This window comes from Pseudonaja textilis, chromosome Z, assembly GCF_049901715.1.
Source record: "Pseudonaja textilis isolate UNSWEBS1 chromosome Z, rPseTex1.2, whole genome shotgun sequence".
Taxonomy (NCBI): domain Eukaryota; kingdom Metazoa; phylum Chordata; class Lepidosauria; order Squamata; family Elapidae; genus Pseudonaja; species Pseudonaja textilis.
The window spans coordinates 16,928,868-16,951,764 of record NC_142008.1 but is presented as its reverse complement, the minus strand read 5'-3'; the positions used below and the strand labels follow the sequence as shown (position 1 = coordinate 16,951,764).

The 22,897-nt window shown below is 36.2% G+C and overlaps 2 protein-coding genes across 3 annotated transcripts in view; one reads left to right on the top strand and one right to left on the bottom strand.

The window, feature by feature from the left end:
• The window catches only part of CCDC7 (coiled-coil domain containing 7), a 256,642-nt gene extending 248,653 nt beyond the window's left edge, over positions 1-7,989 (top strand). Inside the window, exons 72-74 of the mRNA XM_087917690.1 lie at positions 367-465; positions 5,806-5,858; positions 7,729-7,989. Coding sequence (XP_087773816.1) covers positions 367-465; positions 5,806-5,858; positions 7,729-7,818 — 242 coding nt within the window. The 3' untranslated portion in view covers positions 7,819-7,989. The remainder of the gene's footprint in view (positions 1-366; positions 466-5,805; positions 5,859-7,728) is intronic.
• Positions 7,990-9,295: 1,306 nt separating this feature from the next.
• Positions 9,296-22,897, bottom strand: part of ITGB1 (integrin subunit beta 1) — a 42,016-nt gene continuing 28,414 nt past the window's right edge. The window contains exons 7-17 of one of the 2 annotated variants that reach the window (XM_087917689.1): positions 20,305-20,463; positions 19,465-19,560; positions 18,548-18,637; positions 18,061-18,201; positions 17,721-17,923; positions 16,919-17,157; positions 15,847-16,069; positions 14,437-14,669; positions 12,992-13,158; positions 12,509-12,589; positions 9,296-10,487 (exon numbers count right to left, since the gene is read on the bottom strand). In XM_087917689.1, the coding sequence (XP_087773815.1) occupies positions 12,515-12,589; positions 12,992-13,158; positions 14,437-14,669; positions 15,847-16,069; positions 16,919-17,157; positions 17,721-17,923; positions 18,061-18,201; positions 18,548-18,637; positions 19,465-19,560; positions 20,305-20,463 (1,626 nt within the window). In that variant the 3' untranslated portion in view covers positions 9,296-10,487; positions 12,509-12,514. The remainder of the gene's footprint in view (positions 10,488-12,508; positions 12,590-12,991; positions 13,159-14,436; positions 14,670-15,846; positions 16,070-16,918; positions 17,158-17,720; positions 17,924-18,060; positions 18,202-18,547; positions 18,638-19,464; positions 19,561-20,304; positions 20,464-22,897) is intronic. The other variant, XM_026709983.2, reaches the window with a different exon arrangement.

The following is a 22,897-nucleotide window of genomic DNA, read 5'->3' as shown; positions in this document are numbered from 1 at the left end:
TGTTGAGAGTACAGGCCTAAAACAGAGCCTAAAATAGTTCCCTCCATGCAGATGCAGTTTCATTGAGGACTACACATTGAGTGTAGTTGGTCAGCCAGTTATGATAGTAAAGCACACATTTTAAACCAATTTTGATTCAAACATATACCAAGATAAATATTCCGAATGGATAAATGAGATTTTTTTCAACTCTAAATTTGTTAAGAATGGCACATTTTATATCTTCTTAGTCTCTTTTATCTTTTGAATACTAAGAAATGTAAAGAATTACTAATTGTTACAATAAAACATACTTTTAGCATTCTTAAAATTCAGGATAGAGTCAAAATAATGTTACATTGATCATCTTTATATATTTCCATGTAGCATGGGAAGCAAACCAGTTAAGCCAAAAGGGCTACCCCCAAAAGCTGACTTTCTTAAAGAGAAGACTATTGGGAGCAGAAATAAAAAACAATATAAAAGGTAATAACTCAAATGTCAATTATACCTTCTAGATTTTGAGAGAGAAAATGTAAAACAGTACTATATTCATGAAATTGTCTTTAAAATATATTGTAGGGAAAGCATGCTTCTCTTTGCTAGGTAGCATAATTAGAACTGGAGGCCTTCTTGTCCAACTCCTTGCTCAAGCAGGAAATCCTATACCATTTCAGACAAATGGTTGTCCAATCTTTTCTTAAAAACCTTCAGTGTTGGAGAATTCACAAGTTCTGGAGGCAAGTTCCACAGATTAATTGTTCTCAATGTCAGGAAACAGTTTTGTGTTCTACAGGATTTGTAGACTATGGTTTACATTATCTTTAGGAAGGGCTTCTGCCAAAAGATGGACTGCACCTTTGAAGGGAAGAATGTGATTGGAAACCACTGGCTAGGCTCATCTGAAGGGCTTTAAATTAAAAATGGAAGGGGAGAGTGTCCAATCTTTAAGACCAGAACCAAGCATAAACTCCAAGGCAACAAATCAGCCAGTGAGGAAGGAAGTGGTTACAAGGAAGGGGAATACTTCTTAAAAAAGCTCTCCTCTGCCATAGCAGAATCCCTAAGCATTATATATGATATATCATTCAAAACCAGCTCCTTACCGAACCTATGGTCCTTAGCTACGGTCATCCCTATCTTCAAAAAAGGTGACCCCAGCCTGGTTGAAACCTACAGACCAATCTCACTGTGTTGTGTCACGTGCAAAGTCATGGAATCAATCATTAACCAATTCATCACCCTCCACTTAGAGTCAAACAACTTTCTCTCCCAAAAACAATTTGGTTTCAGGAAAAAATTGTCCTGCAACCTACAACTCCTACACTGCAAAAATATATAGACTACTCTACTCGACCAGGGTAAAGCAATAGATGCAATTTACGTTGACTTCTGCAAAGCCTTTGATTCAGTGGTACATGACAAACTACTGTTAAAACTAAACTCTTACGGCATTTCTGGATCCCTTCATAAGTGGATTACTGCATTCCTGTCAAACAGGCAACAAATAGTAAAAATAGGGAGCACTATATCAAATCCTGCTCCAGTCAACAGTGATGTCTCCCAAGGCAGCATTTTAGGACCCACATTCTTTATACTCTAGATCAACTTATAAGCAACTGCGTCCTCTTTGCGGATGGTGTAAAACTATTCAATACCAATGAAAATGCTACTGTTCTTCAAAGTTACCTTGATTCTGTGTCTGAATGGTCAAACATCTGGCAACTCCAAATCTTGACCAATAAATGCTCTGTCCTATACATTGGTAAAAAAAATCAGTTCACCAAATACAAGCTAGGCGGATATGACCTCATTGATGACCCTCACTCTGTCAAGGACCTCGGTGTACTCATATCTAATTATCTAAGTGCTAGAGCTCACTGTAACAGCATTGCCAAAAAGACATTAAGAGTTGTAAATCTAATCTTACGAAGCTTCTCCTCTGAAAATATTGAATTGCTAAATAGGGCATTCAAAACTTTGCTAGACCAATACTCGAATACAGCTCATCTGTCTGGAATCTGCACTGTATATCGGCCATTAATACAATTGAGCGAGTCCAGAAGTATTTCATGAGAAGAGTACTACACTCCTCTGTTCTCAACAGAATATCCTATACCACCAGGCTTGAAATTTTGGGCTTGGACGCCGCATATAGTTGGACTTAAGTGTAGTACACAAAATTATCTGCTACAATGTTCTACCGGTCAATGACTACTTCAGCGTCAAACGCAACAATACAAGAGCACACAACAGATACAAACTCAATGTTAACTGCTCCAAACTTGATTGCAGAAAGTACGACTTCAGCAACAGAGTGGTCAATGCCTGGAATGCACTACCTGGCTCTGTTGTTACATCCTCTAACCCCCACTTCTTTAACCTCAAACTAACCACTATTGACCTCACCCCATTCCTAAGAGATCTGTAAGGGGCATGCATAAGTGCACCATCATGCCTCCTGTCCCTGTCCTATTGTCCCCATTTATTTGTACCTATTTCCTGTATTTTTTTTTCTTTTGTAAATTTTATTTGAGTTTTCACAAAGAGAAACGAAATACAAATAAAACATCTTTTTTGAAAGCAGCATGATCCCGGGTTACATTTCTTCGTACAGACGCAAATTCAGGTTCATGCTCATTTTTATATTCTATTCCATATCTTATTACTATTTTACATTTTCTACATATCTTCTCCCCTCTTTTAACTTTCTCAATTTTATTTTATTTATGTCATCTCAATTCAAATCATTATATTTATATTTTTTGTCTGTCCTGTTTCAATTGTCTATTATCTTTTCTCATTAAGCAAAATTTTTCCTGTAATTACTGATTGGAGTATGACTCCTTTATATCTTCCCCCTAAAGTTGTAGCACTCAACATAACTTCCATTCAGATTCTGCTTGGTACATTCTTAAACTACACACTGTATTCTTGAAATAAATAAATAAATAAATAAATAATAATAATAAATGTATATAATTAAAACAACATTCCATTCCAATACAATTCTGTCATTAATATTAATATTCATTAAAGTCTTAACATTTTTCACGTTACTTTTCAATTAAATATCATGCTTCTGTGGGAACCATTTTAAACTTTCCATAATTAATTCCCCCCCTTCACTTATATTTTATAAAACATTGACTAATTAAAATGTTCCTTCCTAATTCAATTTTCTCATTTATTTTATTTCATTTATTTTATTCACAAACATTTCACTAAACTAACTATTTTATCTCTCATTTTAATCATATGTTGTTTCCAATTTTCAAAAGTTATTTCTATTACAAATATAACAATACAATCTTATGTACCTTTACAGAATCCCTTTTTCAGTTAGAGTTTCATCCATTATCTCTAAATAGGTCCTGTTTCTTTATATCTTGCTCCGGACCTTTGATTTTTCTGATTTCTTATTTAAGTCTCTTAGCTGTCAATATAGGGAAACAGAGAGAAGGAAAAAAAGCCAAACCTTTCTCCTTTCACTTTCTTTCACTGCTTCTGACTCTTCTTTGGGAGCGATCTTATTTTTTGTAAAATTTTGTAAAATTTAGATTCCAGGGTATCTTAGTTGTTGCTTTTTCAACTTAACCTGGTCAGCCAAAACTTTCCCTTCTTATCTTCCTCCTGCACGTTCTTTTCCAGTTGAGTTCTTCTTTGAGGTGGCTATTTCTGACCACCGCTCCTACCGCCTTCGGGAAAGGGAGTAATGGCCAGCTGAGGAGGAGAGATGCGGCTCTCCTCAACCCTCCTGGTGGTCTCCCCCATCTTCACCACCTCTACAGGGTGGCTTAGCCCGAAACCAGCCGGCTCAGGGTGCTCCGGCGGCGAGCCCAGACAGAAACCGCGCACGATTGCAGATTCCTGTCTGTCGCCGAAGCCCTTCAAACTGGAAGTCCCTATTTCCTGTATTCTTACTCATGTTTATATTTATACCTATTATCTTGTAAGTGATTGACAAATCAAATAAAATAAATAAAAAATAAAAATAAATAACAGGTATAAAATAGGAGACCTGGAAGCAAACACAGGATCAGCCATAAAAAGTTCAGAAACTCTGAGAAATGAGATTATTAAAGCCCAAACACAATACTTCAGAAAAAGAAAAAAAGAGAGACCCCCAGATGAAGCTAGCATGGTGGCATAAAGTGCTCTCTGACAAACCATGGGACAAAAAGGGCAAATATAAAAAATGAAAAGAGGGGCACACAGGAAAACAGAATACTCTAAATAGCTTGAATTTGCAAAGAGAGATCCAAGAAAGATAAGGTTCAGAATAAAATAAGACTCGAAACAAATATAAAAAATAACAACAAAAAGTTTATTTCAATATGTAAATAATAAGAAAGTCGAGGAAATGATAGGTTGGCTAATCTGAGAAGATGGCCAGTGACAGGCATCAGGGAGAAAGTGGAACTTAATTACTGTTTTGCATCTTTCTTCATGCAAAAGGAAAATATAGTCCACCTTATCACAAGCATCATCATGAGATAGAACAGCAGCAGGTCAAAATAGGCAAAAAAATAGTAAGAGAACTCTTTTCCACCTTAGGTGAATTTAAATCACCAAAACGGGATGGTTTACATCCTAGAGTTCTGAAGGCGCTGACAGATGTGATCTTGCAACCAATGAACAAAATCTTTCAGAGTGCCTGGAACACAGGGCAACTGCCAGAGGATTGGAAAAGAACTGATATGGTTCCAATTTTCAAAAAAAGGAGCTTGGCATCAATACTCAGGAAAATTCTAGAAAAAATAAGCAGCAGATTTGTAAGCACCTATAAATGATGGGTCTGGCGGCTAAACCATAAGAGGAGCAATGAAAGGAAATAGGTATGTTTAGCCTAATGAAGAGAAGGATTAGGGATGACATGAAAGTGTCTTCTAATACTTGAGAGGCAGACCAGTGATGGTATTTAGCAGGTTCTGACCAGTTCTGGAGAACCAGTAGTGGAAATTTTGAGTAGTTCAGAGAACCGGCAAATCCCACCCCTAACGGGAGATTTTATAATATCCTTCCCCTGCTACGCCCACCAAGCCATGCCCACAGAACTGGTAGTAAAAAAAATTTGAATCCCACTGCTGGGGCAGACATAGAGAAAATGGAGTTGACTTATTCTTCAAAGTACCTGAGAGCAGGATAAGAAACAATGAGGGGAGAGGGAGGCTCATCAAAGAGAGATCAAATCTGAGAGATCCCAGGCTACACCTGGAGCAAATAGTCAGAATCTTCTTTCAGTAGAAAAGTACTAAAGTACCAAACTTTGCTTATCCATATTTTTTGTAATTAAATCTATCTCTGTTATAATTATAAAAATCTGTTTTCATTCGTCATTGGTTAGATCAGATTTCCAATCTTAGGAACTCTCCTATTCACACACTTCAATTCAGGCTTATATGAGCATAGGTCTATAATACTAAACTTAGCAATATGTGGAAACATATTGTAGTGAGCTCCTAAAAGTCCTTGTTTTCAACGTGAGTCTAATGGCACTGCAGTATTACTAAAGCTTTACTGAAGGACATCAATAATAGAGGGGAAAAGAAATAATAAAAACAGATCAGGCTTCATGGCAGTTTCAAGGCAATTTTTGCATGGATTGAATCTGCACTGCAAGAGAGTTGAATAGATTGTACTTTAAAATGGTAACATAGCTATTTATCTTCATAAAATATTTGCATTAAAATTATAATATTTGCATTCAATTATACTATAAAGTTGACTAATATTTTGCCTATCAAAAATACAATTAAATATCAGGTAGCAGGTAAAGTCTTAATTTGTTATAGTAAAATAATGAACTTTTATGTTTATCATTAGGGACCAGTTATTCTTCAGCCCTTCAAGGACTAACTACTCAAGTTCAAGATTTGGTAAGTAACCATCGCTCATGTAGAAAGTAATAAAATAATTCTGTAGTTGATATATGGAAGGGGCTACAGGTAGTCCTTGAGGTGTGGAAGGCCATTTAATGGATGTTCAAAATTATGACAGACCCTCCAAAAAACTACATATGACCCCACCTCATTTCAAAGTTATGTTGGCTGCCATGGGGCTGTGGCCCTTATGACCCACCACAGGTAGTTGCAGTGCCCTCCTGCATCTTTCCCCCAACCTACCTTGCTGGAATCTTGCAGCCCCTGGGCCTCTTCCCCACATGTCTATCACAGCTCACACTTGCCTTTTAAAGTTCTTCAGACCTCAGGTTGTGGAAGGCGGGCAGGCCACGAGTCCCCAGGCCATGCAGCAGTGATCTAAATGTAGCCTTCAAATCAGAATCATAGAAATATATATTATACCTAAACCATCTTTGAAATTTTGATGTCTAATGTGCTATTTCATGAATATTTCATTTTTTAATAAATTGATAAGTACAAATGATGCTTATAGCCTATGGAATCATGCTGTCTCCCAAGAAAGCAGTTGAGAACAATGTAAAATAACATATGTTCCATGATCTTTTAGAACACATTTAAAAGTTTCAAGTGTTGCAGGAAACTATGTATAAGAAAAGTACCTTTGCACCTTTGTTTCTATGACTGTAGCATATAGGACAGTGTTGGCAAAACTTTTTGTCACTGAGTGCTGATACAGGAGCTCACATGCGCGTCAGAAACTGGAAGAGCAGCTCCCTGGAGTGCACGTGGGAGCGCTGGAAACCCGAAGAGCAGCACTCTGGTGTCTGCCTGTGGTTGAGCTTCCGGTTTCTGCCAAGCACATGCATGCCAGCCACCTGGTTTCTGGCACATATGCACATGCAAAGACCAGCTGGCCGGTGCACACATACACGCCGGGGAGCTGCTGTTCCAGTTTCTGGTGCTCCCACGCACGTGAAGACCAACTGACTGGCACGTATGCGCGTGCTGGAACTCAGAAAAGCAACAGGTATGGTTGGCGTGCCCAGAAAGGTGGCTTTGCATGCAACTTCCAGCACGTGTGCCATAGGTTCACCCACACAAGTATAGATGTCCTTGACAGAAATCAGCAGGAAATCCTACATAAGAAAAAAAGGCTAAATTCTGGTCGTCACCCAATTTGGTTGCGAACAGAAGCGGTTGCGACCCGAGGTTCCGCTGTAATTGCTTAGTTGCATTCAAAGTTACAACAGACCCCCACCCCAGATGTACCTACAACTGATTTTGAGGCAATTCAAACACGTCTCTGACCCATTGGGATATAAGGAGAAAAGCACATTGGGCTGGCAAGATTGTTATTAAGGTCTATTTAAATAAAGGGTAAGTTTAGTTTTCCAATGGAGTTGCTTTTCTGATATGACTTGATCTACTAGCAGGGTTAACAATGACAGGGCCATAAGAACAGGTGCCATGTTATGTGCCTGACTTGCCAATTTTATTTTTCACTAGAAGTATTTTTAAAGTTGTTCTTGTCATGCTTTACTTAATTTTGGAAATTGTTTTTATTTAAGTAGTTTAGACACTTTATTACCACCACCACCACCCCAAAAAAGCTACTGGTCTCCACCATACCAGGTTCATGCTAAGATCTCATGCTAAGGGCATCTGACTATATAAAGCACCATTTGGGTAATTTACAAGCAAAGAAAAGTTTTCTGGTATCAAGCTGTAGCGTATATATGAAGTTTTTAATTGTCTATTGATTAACCAAACTTACAATTGCAAAAGAAAATGAAAGGAATAATATATAACTCAAATAATAAATCTGAAATGTATTTCATAGTTGATTATTAAAGTTGTATTCACAGAATGCTTGTTTGAATTGTAGGATTCATTCGTTATTTGTGGAAAGGGATGCAGTCCTCCAAGAAAAGATGGAACTTCCACAGTTATATGGCAAAATCCAAGAAGCCAGTGATCCAACTTTGATCTTTTGGATAAATTCATTATACAGCAACCTTGTAACTTTCATCTTTATAACTATGATAAGGAAAAATTAAGGCATTCATGTATGAATCTTTTGAGACCTGTGAAAACTGTAATTTGCAGTGTAACGGCAGTTAAAATATACATAAGCTGAACTACCAAATCAGAGTAATGATTTTTACTCCATTTGATAAAAGTACATTTATGCCTCTCTGAAATGACTTTTTCAGGTGAGGGGCCTGGGATGGTATAGTCTGTCTAGAATTCAGATATTTTAAAAAATAAATCTTTGGACCTAACTAACCAGACCATTAAAATTCACAGAACCAGCTAATATAATTGAGTAATCTTTATGTTAAGTCATAATACAGTTCATTTTATAGAATTCCATGCTGTTTGCTCTCCACCACACTTAAGCACCTAGTGAATGTTGACTTATAAGGAAAGTGAGGGTCCTCCTTGTCTTGTTAGATACAGAGATCATAAAAGCAAGTTCAGAAAAATTAGATGGATTTTGGGGGGGAACTAGGGAATTATGCTGATATGGATGGATATCAAGTTCCTTCTAACTTCCAAGAACTGGATACAAAGCAAATTCACGGACAATTATTTGAATCTAGGTATAATTCTCATCCTCCCACATACAAAATCTGCTAAATGATTTTAATGTAGACAGTTGATTGAAATAGAATCCATAATTAACATACTGTCTGGTCTATGTATAATAAAGGGGCAGTAAATGTTCCTACACAAGAAAATTGGGTAGACTTCAGTGCTACAGAAAAGGTAGTTATTGTTGAAGTTATCAAGTAAAATTGTAAACTAAGTGATAACAGGACACTATGTAAAGCTTCTGATATTTGACCACTTAGTCTAAATGAAACAATCAAACAAAAAGGTTGCATGCTGAGGTATCAAATAACACAAGTTAAAATGTATAATGGTTGCAGAGGATATATGGGTGGGACAGGGATAGGAAACATACATTATAAATGCTGAGTTCCAGATACCTTTTCACAGTCCTACAGAAACCAAAACATGTCTTGCTATCCTTAAGTTCCAGTTGAAATGTTCAGAAAAATAGAGCTGTTCTTTTACCCCAAGAAAACAGGAAAGAAATAATTAAAATGCTGCATTCTAGTACCAGTGTCCATCTAATTCAGTACACCCCTTGGAGATACTCCCAGTTCTCCCCTGAAAGTTTTATCATGCAAGGGGATGGGGGGCAAGTATACTCCTGCTCAAAAAGGAGTCACACAATTCATATCCATCCCTTTTCCTTTTCTCAAGTTCAGTCTGGAGGTTTCACCAATAGTGAAACATCTTTGGGGCAGTTCAGTTCTTTGTCCTTTTCTGATTAAGCTGTCCCCGGAAGCGCCACAACAGGCTTCCCTAAGCCTTGCTCTACTTCAATTTAAGAATGTTCAGCTTTAGCAACACTTACAACAAAGAAAGAAATACCAATAAAATTTTTAAAGGATTTTATTAAATTTAATAAATAATTTCCATGGTAACATTGTAAAAAGTGAACGTTTGTTAAAATAAAAGGCACTTAAAATATGAATGTGGCTACTACTGAATAGATAACAGAATAGCCAGCAGCAAATATACAAGCCACAGTAACTCCTGATTCCGAATCATGCAATTTTAGATATAGGATAAATTACAACCAAGATTGCAAAAATAAGCTGGTTTAATAATTATCTTACATAGAAAGAAATCAAGTACATTAAAGTTACTAAAGCACCAGGCTTTAAACCAAGCAAGAAATTTAAAAAGAAACCTAAGGAACTAAGGCGCTAAGAACAACTTGCTTCTATTCTGTGCCCTGTATATACTGGACTTTCAATTTCAAATATGACCCATTTTCAAAAAGTCCAGCGTCTTGGGACAGCATCAGATAAGGGCAGCTGATTTAAAAGGAAGTCTTAGCAGTGTATTTGTCAGAACTAAAATTGGAAACTGAATTTACACACAGGAGTTATTATTATCATGCCTGTATTAATAATATTAAAGCTCTTCATTTTGGATCTATTTTTTCTTTTTATTCTTATACATACATAGTGACAATTTAAAATGTATGTCACACATGAAACTTGAAATTAAAGTTACATCATGGTTTCTACATTACTGAATACAGAAAGTTGGAAATTGTCTCTCATTATTTATAAACTAATTTTTATAGTTTATTAGTAAGTATTAGGTTTGCACTATTTGTGCAAGCCAAACCTTGTTACATCTATAAGGCTAAAAACTGTTCTAATTATAATACTTATGTATAGGCAAGTTGTTTATTAAGCATTTCATTCCATACAAAAGCCAGGGTACATAAAAAAGCACCTTGAGTAAGCTATAATCTTATTGATTAGGATATGCAATCTCAAGTATTTTGTGAATCTTCTGGCACTGTTTGTTTGCAAAAACAAAGGAAAAAAACCTCAAAAATAAAAATACTGTACATTTAAAAAAATTGCATAGGAAACATCTGTGTAGGTAAGTAAAGAACTAGTAAATCCATTGCAAATTGCCAAAAGCTACACAATGAGTATAAAACTATTATATCACACCCAGTGCTGTGAAAGCATAAAGCAGTTTTCATTTCCCCTCATACTTAGGATTCACTACAGTTGTCACGGCACTTTTGTATATAGGATTTTCACCCTAAAAGAAAAGAAAAAAAAGGATTATAGAATGAAAAAACTATCAACTTACTGAAAAAATATTTTCACATACTGCCAAGCCAATTAGAGATCCATGTGTACATGGGTCCCACAGCTCCTGCATTGGATCAAGATTGAAACAAGCAAGGAAACCTTTTGGTTTTTTGGGGGGGAAGTGGGAGGGAAATATTACAGATTACTATCCAGCGTTTTTAATTTTTACTACATATCATGCCTAACACAATTATTATTTAGAATATACAAGAAAAGAAATGGCAAATACTCTATTCATAGGAATTTCATAACACTTTATTTAGTGCATGATGGTGATTATATGGGTGGCCATATAAATAAACATTAAAAGAATTTTGGGGAAAAATATTTTCTTTACATCGATTCCATATTCCCTCCAGTGTAGACGTACTTTAATTAAATCAGAAACTTTGGATGCATTTTTGACAGTGCAAAATTAACACTGACATTACTGTATCAGGAAGACTCACAGCTCAAGTGCTCCTTTATTACTGAACTCTTTAATGATCTAAATAAGATCAGCCATAAAATTAGTCTCAATGTGAACACAGCAAATCCATCTTTCAATATTGAAGAACAAAGCTCACAAACAGCAAACAGAGGAAAGGACTTGCGACTCACACACAAACTCTGTATAATCAAGATGTTTAAGCATGGATATATTTGTTCCAAATTACACAAATATTGACACAGCAAACTGATTTGCAACTAATTCCCTATACTGAAATACATATTATCAGACTTTAAAAGCTACATTATACTGCACCCAAAAATTATAGACTTCAGTCCAGGATACTATTTTTGAACTTTTGTTAACTTTTTAAAGCTTGGGGAAAACGTTTTGTCTTTTTTCAGGACTATCACTGGCAATTATACAACTGGATTCATATAGCATCAGAGTATTCAAAAATAAAAACAACAACTGAATATCAAATAACAAGAGATGGAATGGATATATAATATATAATAAAATAAAGAAGGAGAAAAAGTAAGAAAAAAAAGACATATATATGAAGAATGCAGCATATTATGTATACTATCAATACTTTGGCTGTGCCGCAAATTTGTACATTTTATATAAACTATCAACAAAGTTCAATCTAACTATATTCTACCTCATCACACTATTGTCGCGTTCAGTTAGAATACAAATCAACATTCAAAAAAATTATTTTACATGTTGCCAAGACCGTATTTGCTTTATGCTCCACTATCATTGATGCTTTTTTCCTATAAAGCATCTGTTTAGTGGTCACCGTCACAAGTGTCATCCAGGGATAGCACTTACAAACATGATCAGGATTCTCAAGTAAACTAACTAGCTAGATTTAAAAAAGTGATTTTAGTGACAGTGCAGTAAATAATTTGTTCCGTTAACAATTCAAACTACTTTAAATTAAGCTACATCATGCCCAGTTTATTTCATGAGATTCAAAGAGCATCACATCTCAGCATTTGCTAAGCCTTAAGGCTAGAAAAGGGCCAGAACTCAAGCATGTGATTAATATAATGTTGCATAGAACCCTTTATGAAGAAGTGTGTGTGCTCTGGTTTGCATTTCTTACTTTTTTGGGGTGAGGGTCTTTGTTTTACTCACAAGTGTTTAAGACTTTACTAAAGGGGACAAATGGGTTCTTAAATGTTTGTCCACTTCCTGTTTATTTATTGGCTGCCTTCAAGTCAGGCCCTGAAGTTTTCTTGTCAAAATTCTTCAGAATTTACCTTCTTCCTATAGCTAAGAAAAAGGGAAATGTGTCCAAAGTCCAAAGACTACATGCCTAAGGCTAGAATTTGGTTTCCCAAGTTCTAGCCCAGTGCCTTTAATTATTATAGTACATTGCCTCTCTAAATTCTGTTATTTAATTCAAAGTATGATGCAGCAGTTAAAAAAAGGTGTTAGGAATCAAGCAATAATTAGTTAAAGCTGCATTCAGCAACTCTGAAAGAAAGCACATGCAAAGAGAAAGAAATAGATAAGAAAATACGAACGGAAACTTAGAGACCAGCTTTACGTCCATAGTTTGGATTCTTGAAATTATTAATAGGACTCTTGTATATTGGATTTTCTTGCTGAAGGTAGAAAAATCATCAATGTGGAACACAAGAGAAACAACATTCTAAAGAAAAAAGGTTGTGTTCTACTAACATAAAATTGTTAGTTCTTTTAAGATCCAGAGTTGTATTGAATGATATTCAAATGAATAAGATTCCAACTAATATCCTCGGAGAGAGTAAAATATTGAGGTCTACAACTGGAAAAATGTGGTGTTAATATTTAAAAGACTGAACACGCTTAAGAGAATTAAAGAATTATCCAGGAGACAACATGTCTTCATTTTGGAATGATCTGGAAATATACAGAAAGCAAGTCTAACACATATATTTTTATAAACTGATGTTTGAAATTTCTGAAGTGTGCAAACTATCCTCAGATATGCATGCCTGCTTAAGGTTATTAATATAGTGACTCACAGTATCCCATTTTGCATTCATCTTTTCTTTTTCAAATTTTGCAAATTCTCTTCTATCATGAATGATCATAAGTAACTTCCAAATCAGCAATAAAGCTAGACCAATAAGAACAATTCCAGCAACAACACCAGCAACGATAGGAATGATGTCAGGACCAGTTGGGCATTCTAGCAAACAAAATAAATATAGCATAATATTAATACAGTTGCAATTATGAAACAGCCATCCAAACATGAATAATTAATGCTGTTCTTAGATATGATGGATGCACAATCATCCAGATGCTTAGACTGGATTTAGCATTTTTATCCACCTGTTCTTCCCAAGGACCTGAGATAGATGCTATTAATTAAATTAATATGCTACCCAAATCCCAACGTATTTGAGTGACTTATATCATTTTAAATCAAAAATAGAAAATAAGCACATAGCCCTATTTGGTGAGTGTCGTGGTAGGACGCAACCCCATTCGAACAATCTCGGGGTCTCACATGTTGCAGGCACTCTTGGCTCCACTTGCACGAGCAATGGGTGCTCGCACAAGCATGTGTCTGTCCCTCCCACAAAACCATCCCCTCTTTCCATTCGTTCTGGCCCGCCAACCTGGAAAGGTTGGGGAAGTCTGTTCTAGAGGGCATGTATTACTACAGAGCAGGGGTGCTTCCAAGGCCCTTTGATGGCATTGTTCAATGAATGAATCCCAGAGTGCAACAACCTGCCAAAGTTAATTGGCCAGGGAGATACAATGGGAGATAGGTGGTCCCTCAATTATCCAGAATCTATGCCATGTAGACTTGGTAATGACCAGCCCTTTGAATCAAAACCTGAAAAAAAACTGCAGCTTGTGGAATAGTGGTATTATATAGGTATACTGCAGCATTCTGGACTTGCTGAAGCTTTCACATGGTCCCCAAGAGCAGCTCTACGTACAATGTGTTGCAGTAATCAAGTTGTGAAGTGACCAGGGCATGAATGGCTAAGTTCTCTGATTTGCTGAGGAATGTGCAAAAAACAAGGTTGCATTTTGACTGCTGATCAGGTTCACCAATCTTTGGGGCTGTTTCCAATGTAAAGATACCTACATGGATTTACTACTGAGTGAGAACTAGACAATTAGGCACAAAACATTTCTTTAGTGTAATCAGTGGAGGTTGGGTGATGGAACTAATGAAGCAATAATCACAAACTGTCACTGATCATTCCAACAGTCCAAAATTTGTGTGCCTTCTGTGAGTATTCAAAAACATTCTATTTTTTAAAATAAATATTAACTACTACTATTTGTATTTTAAATATGCTTTTTTTAGGGAAGTTGATAACAACACATGTACACAAAATTGTGGATATTATGAAGTACAAGAAATTAAGTTAAAAATGGGGGCAGGTAAATGGAATTATGTTTAAGCAATCCCTAAAGTCAAAACTGTCTCTATGAACTGTCATACCTGGCGTCTTCACCACATGGACAATGGCCTTGTTATTTGAATCAACAGAATATGTGAAATAAAACCAACAGTCATCAATATCCTTTTCCTTGCAGTGAGTCAATGCATCATACTCTCCAGGCTGTGGCAGCTTTTCTCTACGATCTACCAACTCCAAACTAAAGTGTGAACATTCTTTTTCACACTGTTCTTTCTTTTCTCCTTTGTTAAAGGCTTTGCACTGGACACAATCTCTATTTGCAAAGAAGATAAAGCACGAATTAATATAATACTAGGATACTACCCATTTTATTAGGAAGCCTTGACAAAAAGGCAATTATAAATTTAAATCAATCTTAAATCTCAGATTATTTAGACATAATGCATTTTTTCTTCTGGCCTGGACTGCATTATCTCTTTAAGAAGATTCTGAATGGTGTCATTCTTACCATAAAATCCTACACACAATAGCCATCTACCAAAGTAGATGTTTAGCCCCTATTAAAGCCACTCATTAAAGCAACATTTCAAAGGTAAAGGGAAGGGAGAAGAAGGAAAGAGGTGTATGGGGAGTGATCTGCCCCAAATTTACCACCTTATGGAGTACAAGACCTTGGGAGGGGCATTTCCCCCAAGGATCATATTTTTGAATTTTCCCTTTTACTGAAGGAAACATCTGCTAGAGTAACTGATCTCAATTCACTTTTGGGATTTAAGACATTCATATAGTGTCCTATAAAAGACTTATATTTTGTGATATATTACTCCGGCAAATATTTTTCCCCCACCAAGATGGCAATCTAATGTTATTTAAAGCCTAAATGCTCAACCCTGTCCTGTCTATAACCAGGATGACAGTTTATTTATTTATTAAATTTCTATGCTGCCCATCTTCTCTACAAGACGACTCTGAGCGGCTTATAAATTATAGAAACAAATGAAAAATAGTTAAAATGTTAAACCAACATTAAAATATTATTAAAAATATTTGCATATATGTGCACTAAAACCACATATAAAAGAGCCAATTGACAGATGGGACAGGGGATAAGATTTTCTTACCCTGCCAGCCACTTCCAGTGGTGAGTGCCACTTTAGGGTGCCAGGCGAACTGCAAAACCAGGTTTTGATACCCTTCCAGAAAGCCAAAAGGGAGGGGCAATGCTCACCTCTGGTGGAAGAACATTCCACAGGGATGTGGCCATAGCAAAAAAAAAAAGCTCTTCTTATTATCCCACCTACTTCAATAGTTTCTGCATGAAAGCGCCTCTATACGTTATATCATCCACTAAAAAGAGGACTTTATTCTGTTGCAGATTTAGTTTCTAGCTAACTGAATTCTAGAATGGTGCTGAAAAAACTGTTGCCTGCTGCAACAGTTTGCAATCTCATAAGAACCAATTAATTTTATTACAAAATCAAAAATCTTACTTGTGCTCTGCACAGACGCCAAGACAAGTCTGACATAGCTCACATGTTGGTCCCTGAAATTTGGAATCGGTACAGTTGCATTCTCCACATTCACATATTCCTCTACCATTGCAGATTTGCCCATTTGCAGCTTCACAAGGAGTTGTATCTAGGGGACACTCACAAGCAGAGCCAGTGTAGTTTGCCCAGCATTCGCATTCACGACATTTACATTCACCGTGTCCTACATTCAAAATCAGGAAAAAGTTATATTAGTCAAACTTCAATATAAAAATGCACATATTTTCCTCCTAATTTCTACCAATGAGATAGATTTGATAAGATCCTCAGGAGCTGCTTCTTGAAGGAGCAAAAAACATCACGTGATTATTTTGATGCACTCCTGAAATTATCCAGGTTATGATTGCAAATGGCGAAACTTCTTAAGTCTTCAGGTGGGCTTAAGACTACTGCACAGAAACTTCATATAGTAGTGCTGCTTTTAAGGGTGAATTCAGAAGAGTCTCTCATGCATAAAATCTAGTTCTGACATCTTATGAAAGCATGCAGAAAGAACACTATTAGGCCTGATTATTTTCAGGAAAGAAATTCTCCTCTTTACTAATTAAAGAAATTCCAAAACAAGAAGAGCAAACAATATCTGGCTATTTTGATATTATTTAAAATGTGTACATAAATGGTGCTCAGGTTTTTCTGCCAAATTTAGCACTCTATATTGTACTAGACAACACAACATAACATAGGTGCATATTGCACTGCATAGGAAATCATCATCAAGAGGTATATAGGACAGCATGCAAACATTTTCTTCTTTAAGAGACGCTTTACTAGGCTTATTATAAAGAATAACATTATCTTTAAATTGTCTTTTATGTAGCATAGTTAAATATAAGATCTTTATTTTAGTTGTCAGTTCAGTTGCTTAAACATTTTCAATCAATCAAAGAAACGGAACTGCATCAGAGAAGTTATTCCTAATCTGACCTTCGTTTCTCCTATTCACTTAATTCTATTTTATCATACTAGTTTCAAGATTATGTTTTAAAGTTCATAAAAATTATGAACTCATTACCTCCACAAATTAAACCATCAGATCGATCACAGCTGAAGTTATCACACTGGCAATATGGGCCAGAATAGATTTCATGTGGGTTTTCTCGCTTTTTGCACACACACTGCCCACAAATACATTCGCCATTCTTACTACATATTTCAGAACTGTTAGCCTGCCTACAGGTGCCTGACATGTCTTCACTATTTACTTCTTCCATGCTGCATTCACAGTGCTTTCCAATACGCCCAGGTTTGCACCTAAAAAGAAAAATGGACCAATTTAGCTCAGCATTATGTGTCTCATTGTGACCAACAAATGGCACTGGGAAGTTCATAAAGGAGAAGAGGATCTTCTCTTTCAATGTGATTCCCCAGCAGCTGCCTAGACTTCAAGAGGCATCATGCTGACATCAAGATCAAATTACTGGCAATCACATATACCAGATTTCATAGATAAAAATCATACATCTAAAAAAATGTTCATTTTTAATTAGTCTCTTACATTCTTCAAGGTGAGATAAAATGAGAAAATTTCTACATCTACCTACCTACCTACTTACCTACCTGCCTGCCTACCTGACCTACCTACGTATCTGCCTACCTTTCCTGCCTTCCCTTCTATGTATATGTATATATCATGGCTTGCATTCCCCTCCATCATTACAGGCTTTAAAGTTGTTTCTTTAACTCCTAAAGAACTCTTCTGGCTTCCTAAACATCACAGCTAACCCTTTCTGGCTTTGAGGATATGCTTCCACATAAGAAACTAAAGTTACAGATTTTCTTTTTCATGAAAACACAATAAAGTATCACTTATATACCTGCAAGCACCACACTCAAATGTTCCATTTCCAAAATGGCACAGAGCGCTATCCTCAATTCCTTCATTATGGCAATCACATTCACAAATGAACTCCAGATTAATCTCTACTTCTTCAGTGAAACCAAGCGGTTTGATTTTAATTGTTTCATTTTGTCCCTTTTCTGGACATTGGTTAGCTGTTATTGTAATCTCAAACCTAACCTGTCAATATAAACAATAAACAGGCAGTTGGTTCAAACTGATTAAAAGAAAGATACAGAATTATATAAGACAATGAATACTATAATGTAACAAGGGGCACATAAGAAGTCTACATTACTCTGTACACCAAAGCTTACCTCATCACCAATTGAAATGTTAGAGCATTTTCTTCCTTCATCTCCTGTTCCATTCACTCCATTCTTACAGAAAGATTTGTATTCTATTGCTATCTCCTTAGGTAGTTTATTGTTTTCCAAAATAACTTCTGAAGACAATGACTGAAATAAAAATGGAACATTTAGATAAAGAGAAGATAAAAGAATGTGCAATACTTGCAAGTTATTTTAACAAAATCCTTTCAAGGACATATGCACACACACACAGCACGCTTCTTCAAATCAGTATTGACTTCTGGCAACTGCCTTTTCTTGGCAATATTTCAAGAAGTGGCTTGCTCTTGCATTTATTTATCCTTGAATAAATTTCTCCCCCACAACACCAAATTTCAAAGGAATTATACCTACAAATCTTGCCTTCATAATCCTGTAACTAATGCTACGATACAGTCATACCATGTTTTAGAAACAAGATTATAATAAGAATTATTCATTTGGATGGACTTACATTGTAAGCATCAATGATCAGCTGAATCACATTACTTGAGTTTGAAGACAGCATTCCCACTGCAGATTTAGGAATCAAATTCTTCAGCTCCTTTACACAGAAGGAATGAAAACGTTTTAATTCCCACACATTATCATTTTAACCAACATATCAGATACCTGATAGTGGGAATATAACTATTTACTGGTCTCCCTACTATGTGATGAAGTTTTCCAAATCCTCTTTCCTATCTTCTGTGTTCTCCATTATCATGTGAACCCAACAACTGTAGCAATCAGCATTACCCTACTTATGTCTGTGCCTTAATATCCCTACCATTTCCAATTTAAAGTCTTATTAAACTTAGATATAAAGTAACTGATCTAGCATCATATGACTTTTAGCAAAGGCATTTCCCCTCTCCTAAGAAGTGCAGTTCATCTATATCTAAAAGTCCCTCAAATGCTATAAACCGTTGTCTAGGAATCCAAATCTTTCTTCACATGATCCTCTTAACCAGCTGTGACTTTCAAGATACTCCATCTCCTTATTTTCCTTCCGTCAACATAGAGTGCAACAGCTTGCATTCAGCCATGCCACCTGTTCGTATCTCCATGTAGAAATACAGAGTAAAGTCTTGTTTCTCATAAGTACTGTCATCAGAAAGAGAAGAATGACACATGCTTGACATTAAATTACCCATAGAAACTCTGGGAAGAACTGGAAAGGTTTTTATCACATCCTGAGAAACACCCCCCCCCCAACAGATTTTCTTAGGAAAGACTGGTGGAAACACTATTTCTATTTCCTACTTCCCCCAACTCCTTCATCTTCCTGCCTAGGGCTTTATATTATCCCAAAGATTTTTACTAGGCATTTAAACAGGGATATAGGAGGGTTTTTTTAAGCTATAGAAATGTATGTTGTTTGATCATTACCTTGTACACTGGCTGAAATTCCTCTGTGACAGCAAATATTATCTGAATATTATTGTCACTTAGCTTCTGAACAAGATGAGCAATAGAGGGATAATCCTGAAGAACCAAGTGTAGATTTAGGAGACAATATATTGAATATATATTTGAGTGCAACATATATAATGCATTCTGTATACAATATTATATACAAACACACAAATAAAAGTTTTTAAATAAGAATTGTAATTATTATCCCATCTACCCTAGCATTGTGGTTGACTCCTGGTTGACTACTAGTTGACATTCATGGAAATTCTTCTAGACCTCTATCTGTCCTACATTTTGGCTGTTCCAATATATGTTGCACATGACTCTTGTTTTTCTTCTTGAGTGACTGATTTTTTGGTTTATTTCAGATGTTTTGGAGGGCTTTAGTTGGTTTGTGTACTATGATGATGTTGTGTATTTGCCATAATCTGTTGGTTGTTTCTGAGATGTTTTTGATATATGATAAGTGTTAACCTTTTCACAGCTTGTATTGGTTGTGCCGCAGTAGACTTTGGGGTAGTGAAATTCAACAATATGGAGTAGAGTTGAAAAATATTATGAACAAAATTTCTATGGGTTATTAAAAACATTTTATTAACATGTGATTAAATACATGCTAGCAAATATTCATTTTATAATCTAGTAATCCTATTTTTTAAAAATTGTGTTTTTTCCTGTCAAATTGTTAGTTACAAAAAGTATTATATTTTAAAAATAAAGGAATTTATTTTTTATTATACATTTCATATTTATTTAATTACATACATGCACACTCAGTAAATATACCTAAAATATTCTACCAAACATACTTACATAGTAATGACTCATTGTGTACATATTATTTTCTAAATGACATTGTCCATCATTTGGTAAAACAATTCCTCCAAGCTTCCCGTCTCCAGCAAAATGGAACCCAGCATCCGTGGAAAAAACCAATAGTCGAGTGACATTTCTTCTCCATCCAATTCTTGACTGAAATAGAAAAAGGAATTTGATAGAAGATATAAAATTAAAACTTCAGCAGCCAATAAACCAGAGAAAAGTGGTGATTCATATATTCATATATTGCAGAACAAAAGGAAAGTTACTGATCCAATCAGTAGACAAGGGAGCATCTTATTTCAAGCAGGAACAACTGTGCAAATATTCTGAATTTGGATATGATGGCCCTCTAAGGCAGCTATGGCCAAACAGGAGTCAAAAGGGGCATGAGATAAGAGAAATGAATATTAAAATTGGACTTTCTGAGCAAAAATACAACTTGTACATTGCACATTTCACATGACTAAACCAAACCAAACAAAATGGTTATTCTAGCATAGATTCTTATGCTATTTTTCATCTAAAATTATACTCAATCTTTACAGTTTTGTAATATGCTGCAAATATCATGAAATAAGAGGCTGTGAACTTGAAAAATCAGTTGCCTTACCTTCATGGAGAGAAGACCTGCACCAAATGCAAAAGTCAAATGAACGAAAGCAAATATACTTGTCCCAGTATAAAATTTCAGGATCCAATCTGGGTCGGTGATTGGAACCAGAGGCTTAGTCTTCTGAGCTTTTGGATTTCTCTCTAATTGAAAGTTCCCCGAGTCTGAAAGTTCAGAAGACTAAACTTCTGGTTCCAGTAACCAACTCAGATTGGATCCTTCAACAAAAGTCACAACCTGACCACTTACCAAGAATACATATCTAAATAAATGAAAATAATCTAATCATTTTTACTTACACTGGATAGAAAAAAAAACTTTAAGTCTCCATATATTTATTAAAAAATCTATCCGGATTATTAGTTTGAATCAACTCAACTAAGCCGTATTAAACAGCAAGGTGATTTGTTAGTTTATATAAATAGCTCATGGAACTAATGTTAATGTGGAAATTTCAAACTTGTATGAAAATGAACTCTACAGGCAATAAGTTATTGTTGTGAACTTTTTTTTTTAATTTTAAATGAAGTGGGTCTTCTGAAGGAGATACATTTTTCCTTTTACAGGAATGAAGTGAATACTCCCAAGATTTATACTGAGTGATATGTATAAAAAAAGAATTGTAGCCATTCTTAAGAATGCAGTGAGAGCTTGTGGTCACTGGAATAAATGTGCAGAGAGGTGTAGGGCTCTGTGTCCAGACAGGGGGTCTATTACATAAAAGATTTGCTACCTACTTATATGCTTTGTGTTATTCATTTAAACAGCTTCCTATTTGCATGCAAAATTTTTCTTTTTCTTTTTATTGTATAGGCAGTGGTGGGATTCAGCTGGTTCGCACCAGTTTGCTAGAACCGGTGGCTAATTTTTTGCTGAGTGTGGCAAAGCAGTTAGACATGTTCCAGAAAATCTTGTTTTCGTTCAACTTCCTTCCAGATGGGGGGACCTCTCCCCAAAAGCCCAACAGAGGAGTGATATAAACCTTCAATCAGGTCATTCAGGTGAAAACTATCTTACTTTACAGCAGGTGGTGGGGCAGGGGCAGCGCATAAGGCGGAAGCCCAGCGTCAAAGCGCCCGCAGAGCACCAGAGGGCCAGGGATGATGCTGCAGCGAGCAGGTGTCGTGCCTGAAGTGCCCATGCTGAATACCCCCTTCTTGGCCAGAGCTGGAATGCCACTTTTACATGCTGGCCTTCCCTCCGGTGGACCTGAGCAACTGCTGGAGAAAGACTAGCGCCCAGATTCCCTCACTTCCCCCAAGTATTTCTTTGCCTGCCTGATTTCCAGTGTCATGTTGATGTATTGCGTTTCTTGCTGTTGTGTGCAGGGAAAGAAAAGTTTGTGGGATTAAGAAAAAAAAAATTCAATCAATCAATTCCAACTTCTCACCAAAAAAAAAGATTCGCAAAATTGGAATTGATTGAACTTTTTTTTTTAGTCCCACAAATTTGTTTCCCTGCACACGTCAATGACGCAACAGAGCTAGAAATCAGGTAGGCAAAGAAATGCTTGGGGGAAACAAGGGCATTGGGGGGGCGGGGGCAAGCTCTGCAGTGCAGCAATGAAGAAATGGGCAACAGCTGTTCCATTTCCCTTTTTTCCATTGCAGCACAGTGGCCAGGATTCACTTTGATAGTGGTTTAACAACTGATTCATCCAGGGTCAGGTTGGCTGTTGTGTGAGGCTTGTTCCGCATGTGTGGTGGAGTTGGAGGAGGGGAATGGGCCAACAGCCAACCTGACCCTGGGCAAACCAGTTTTTAAATTATTTGAATCCCATCACTGTGTATCTGTATTAACATTATATTATAGTGGCACTTATACATACTCCTGATACAAAGGTGGCAACAAGCCCATAAAACCATGAGTAGGGTAATTGGTTTTCACATATTTTTCTACTCTTTTATATTATTTCCTGTTAATTATGTTTGTATGTTTTCAACAGCAATAGCACTTAGACTTATATACCACTTT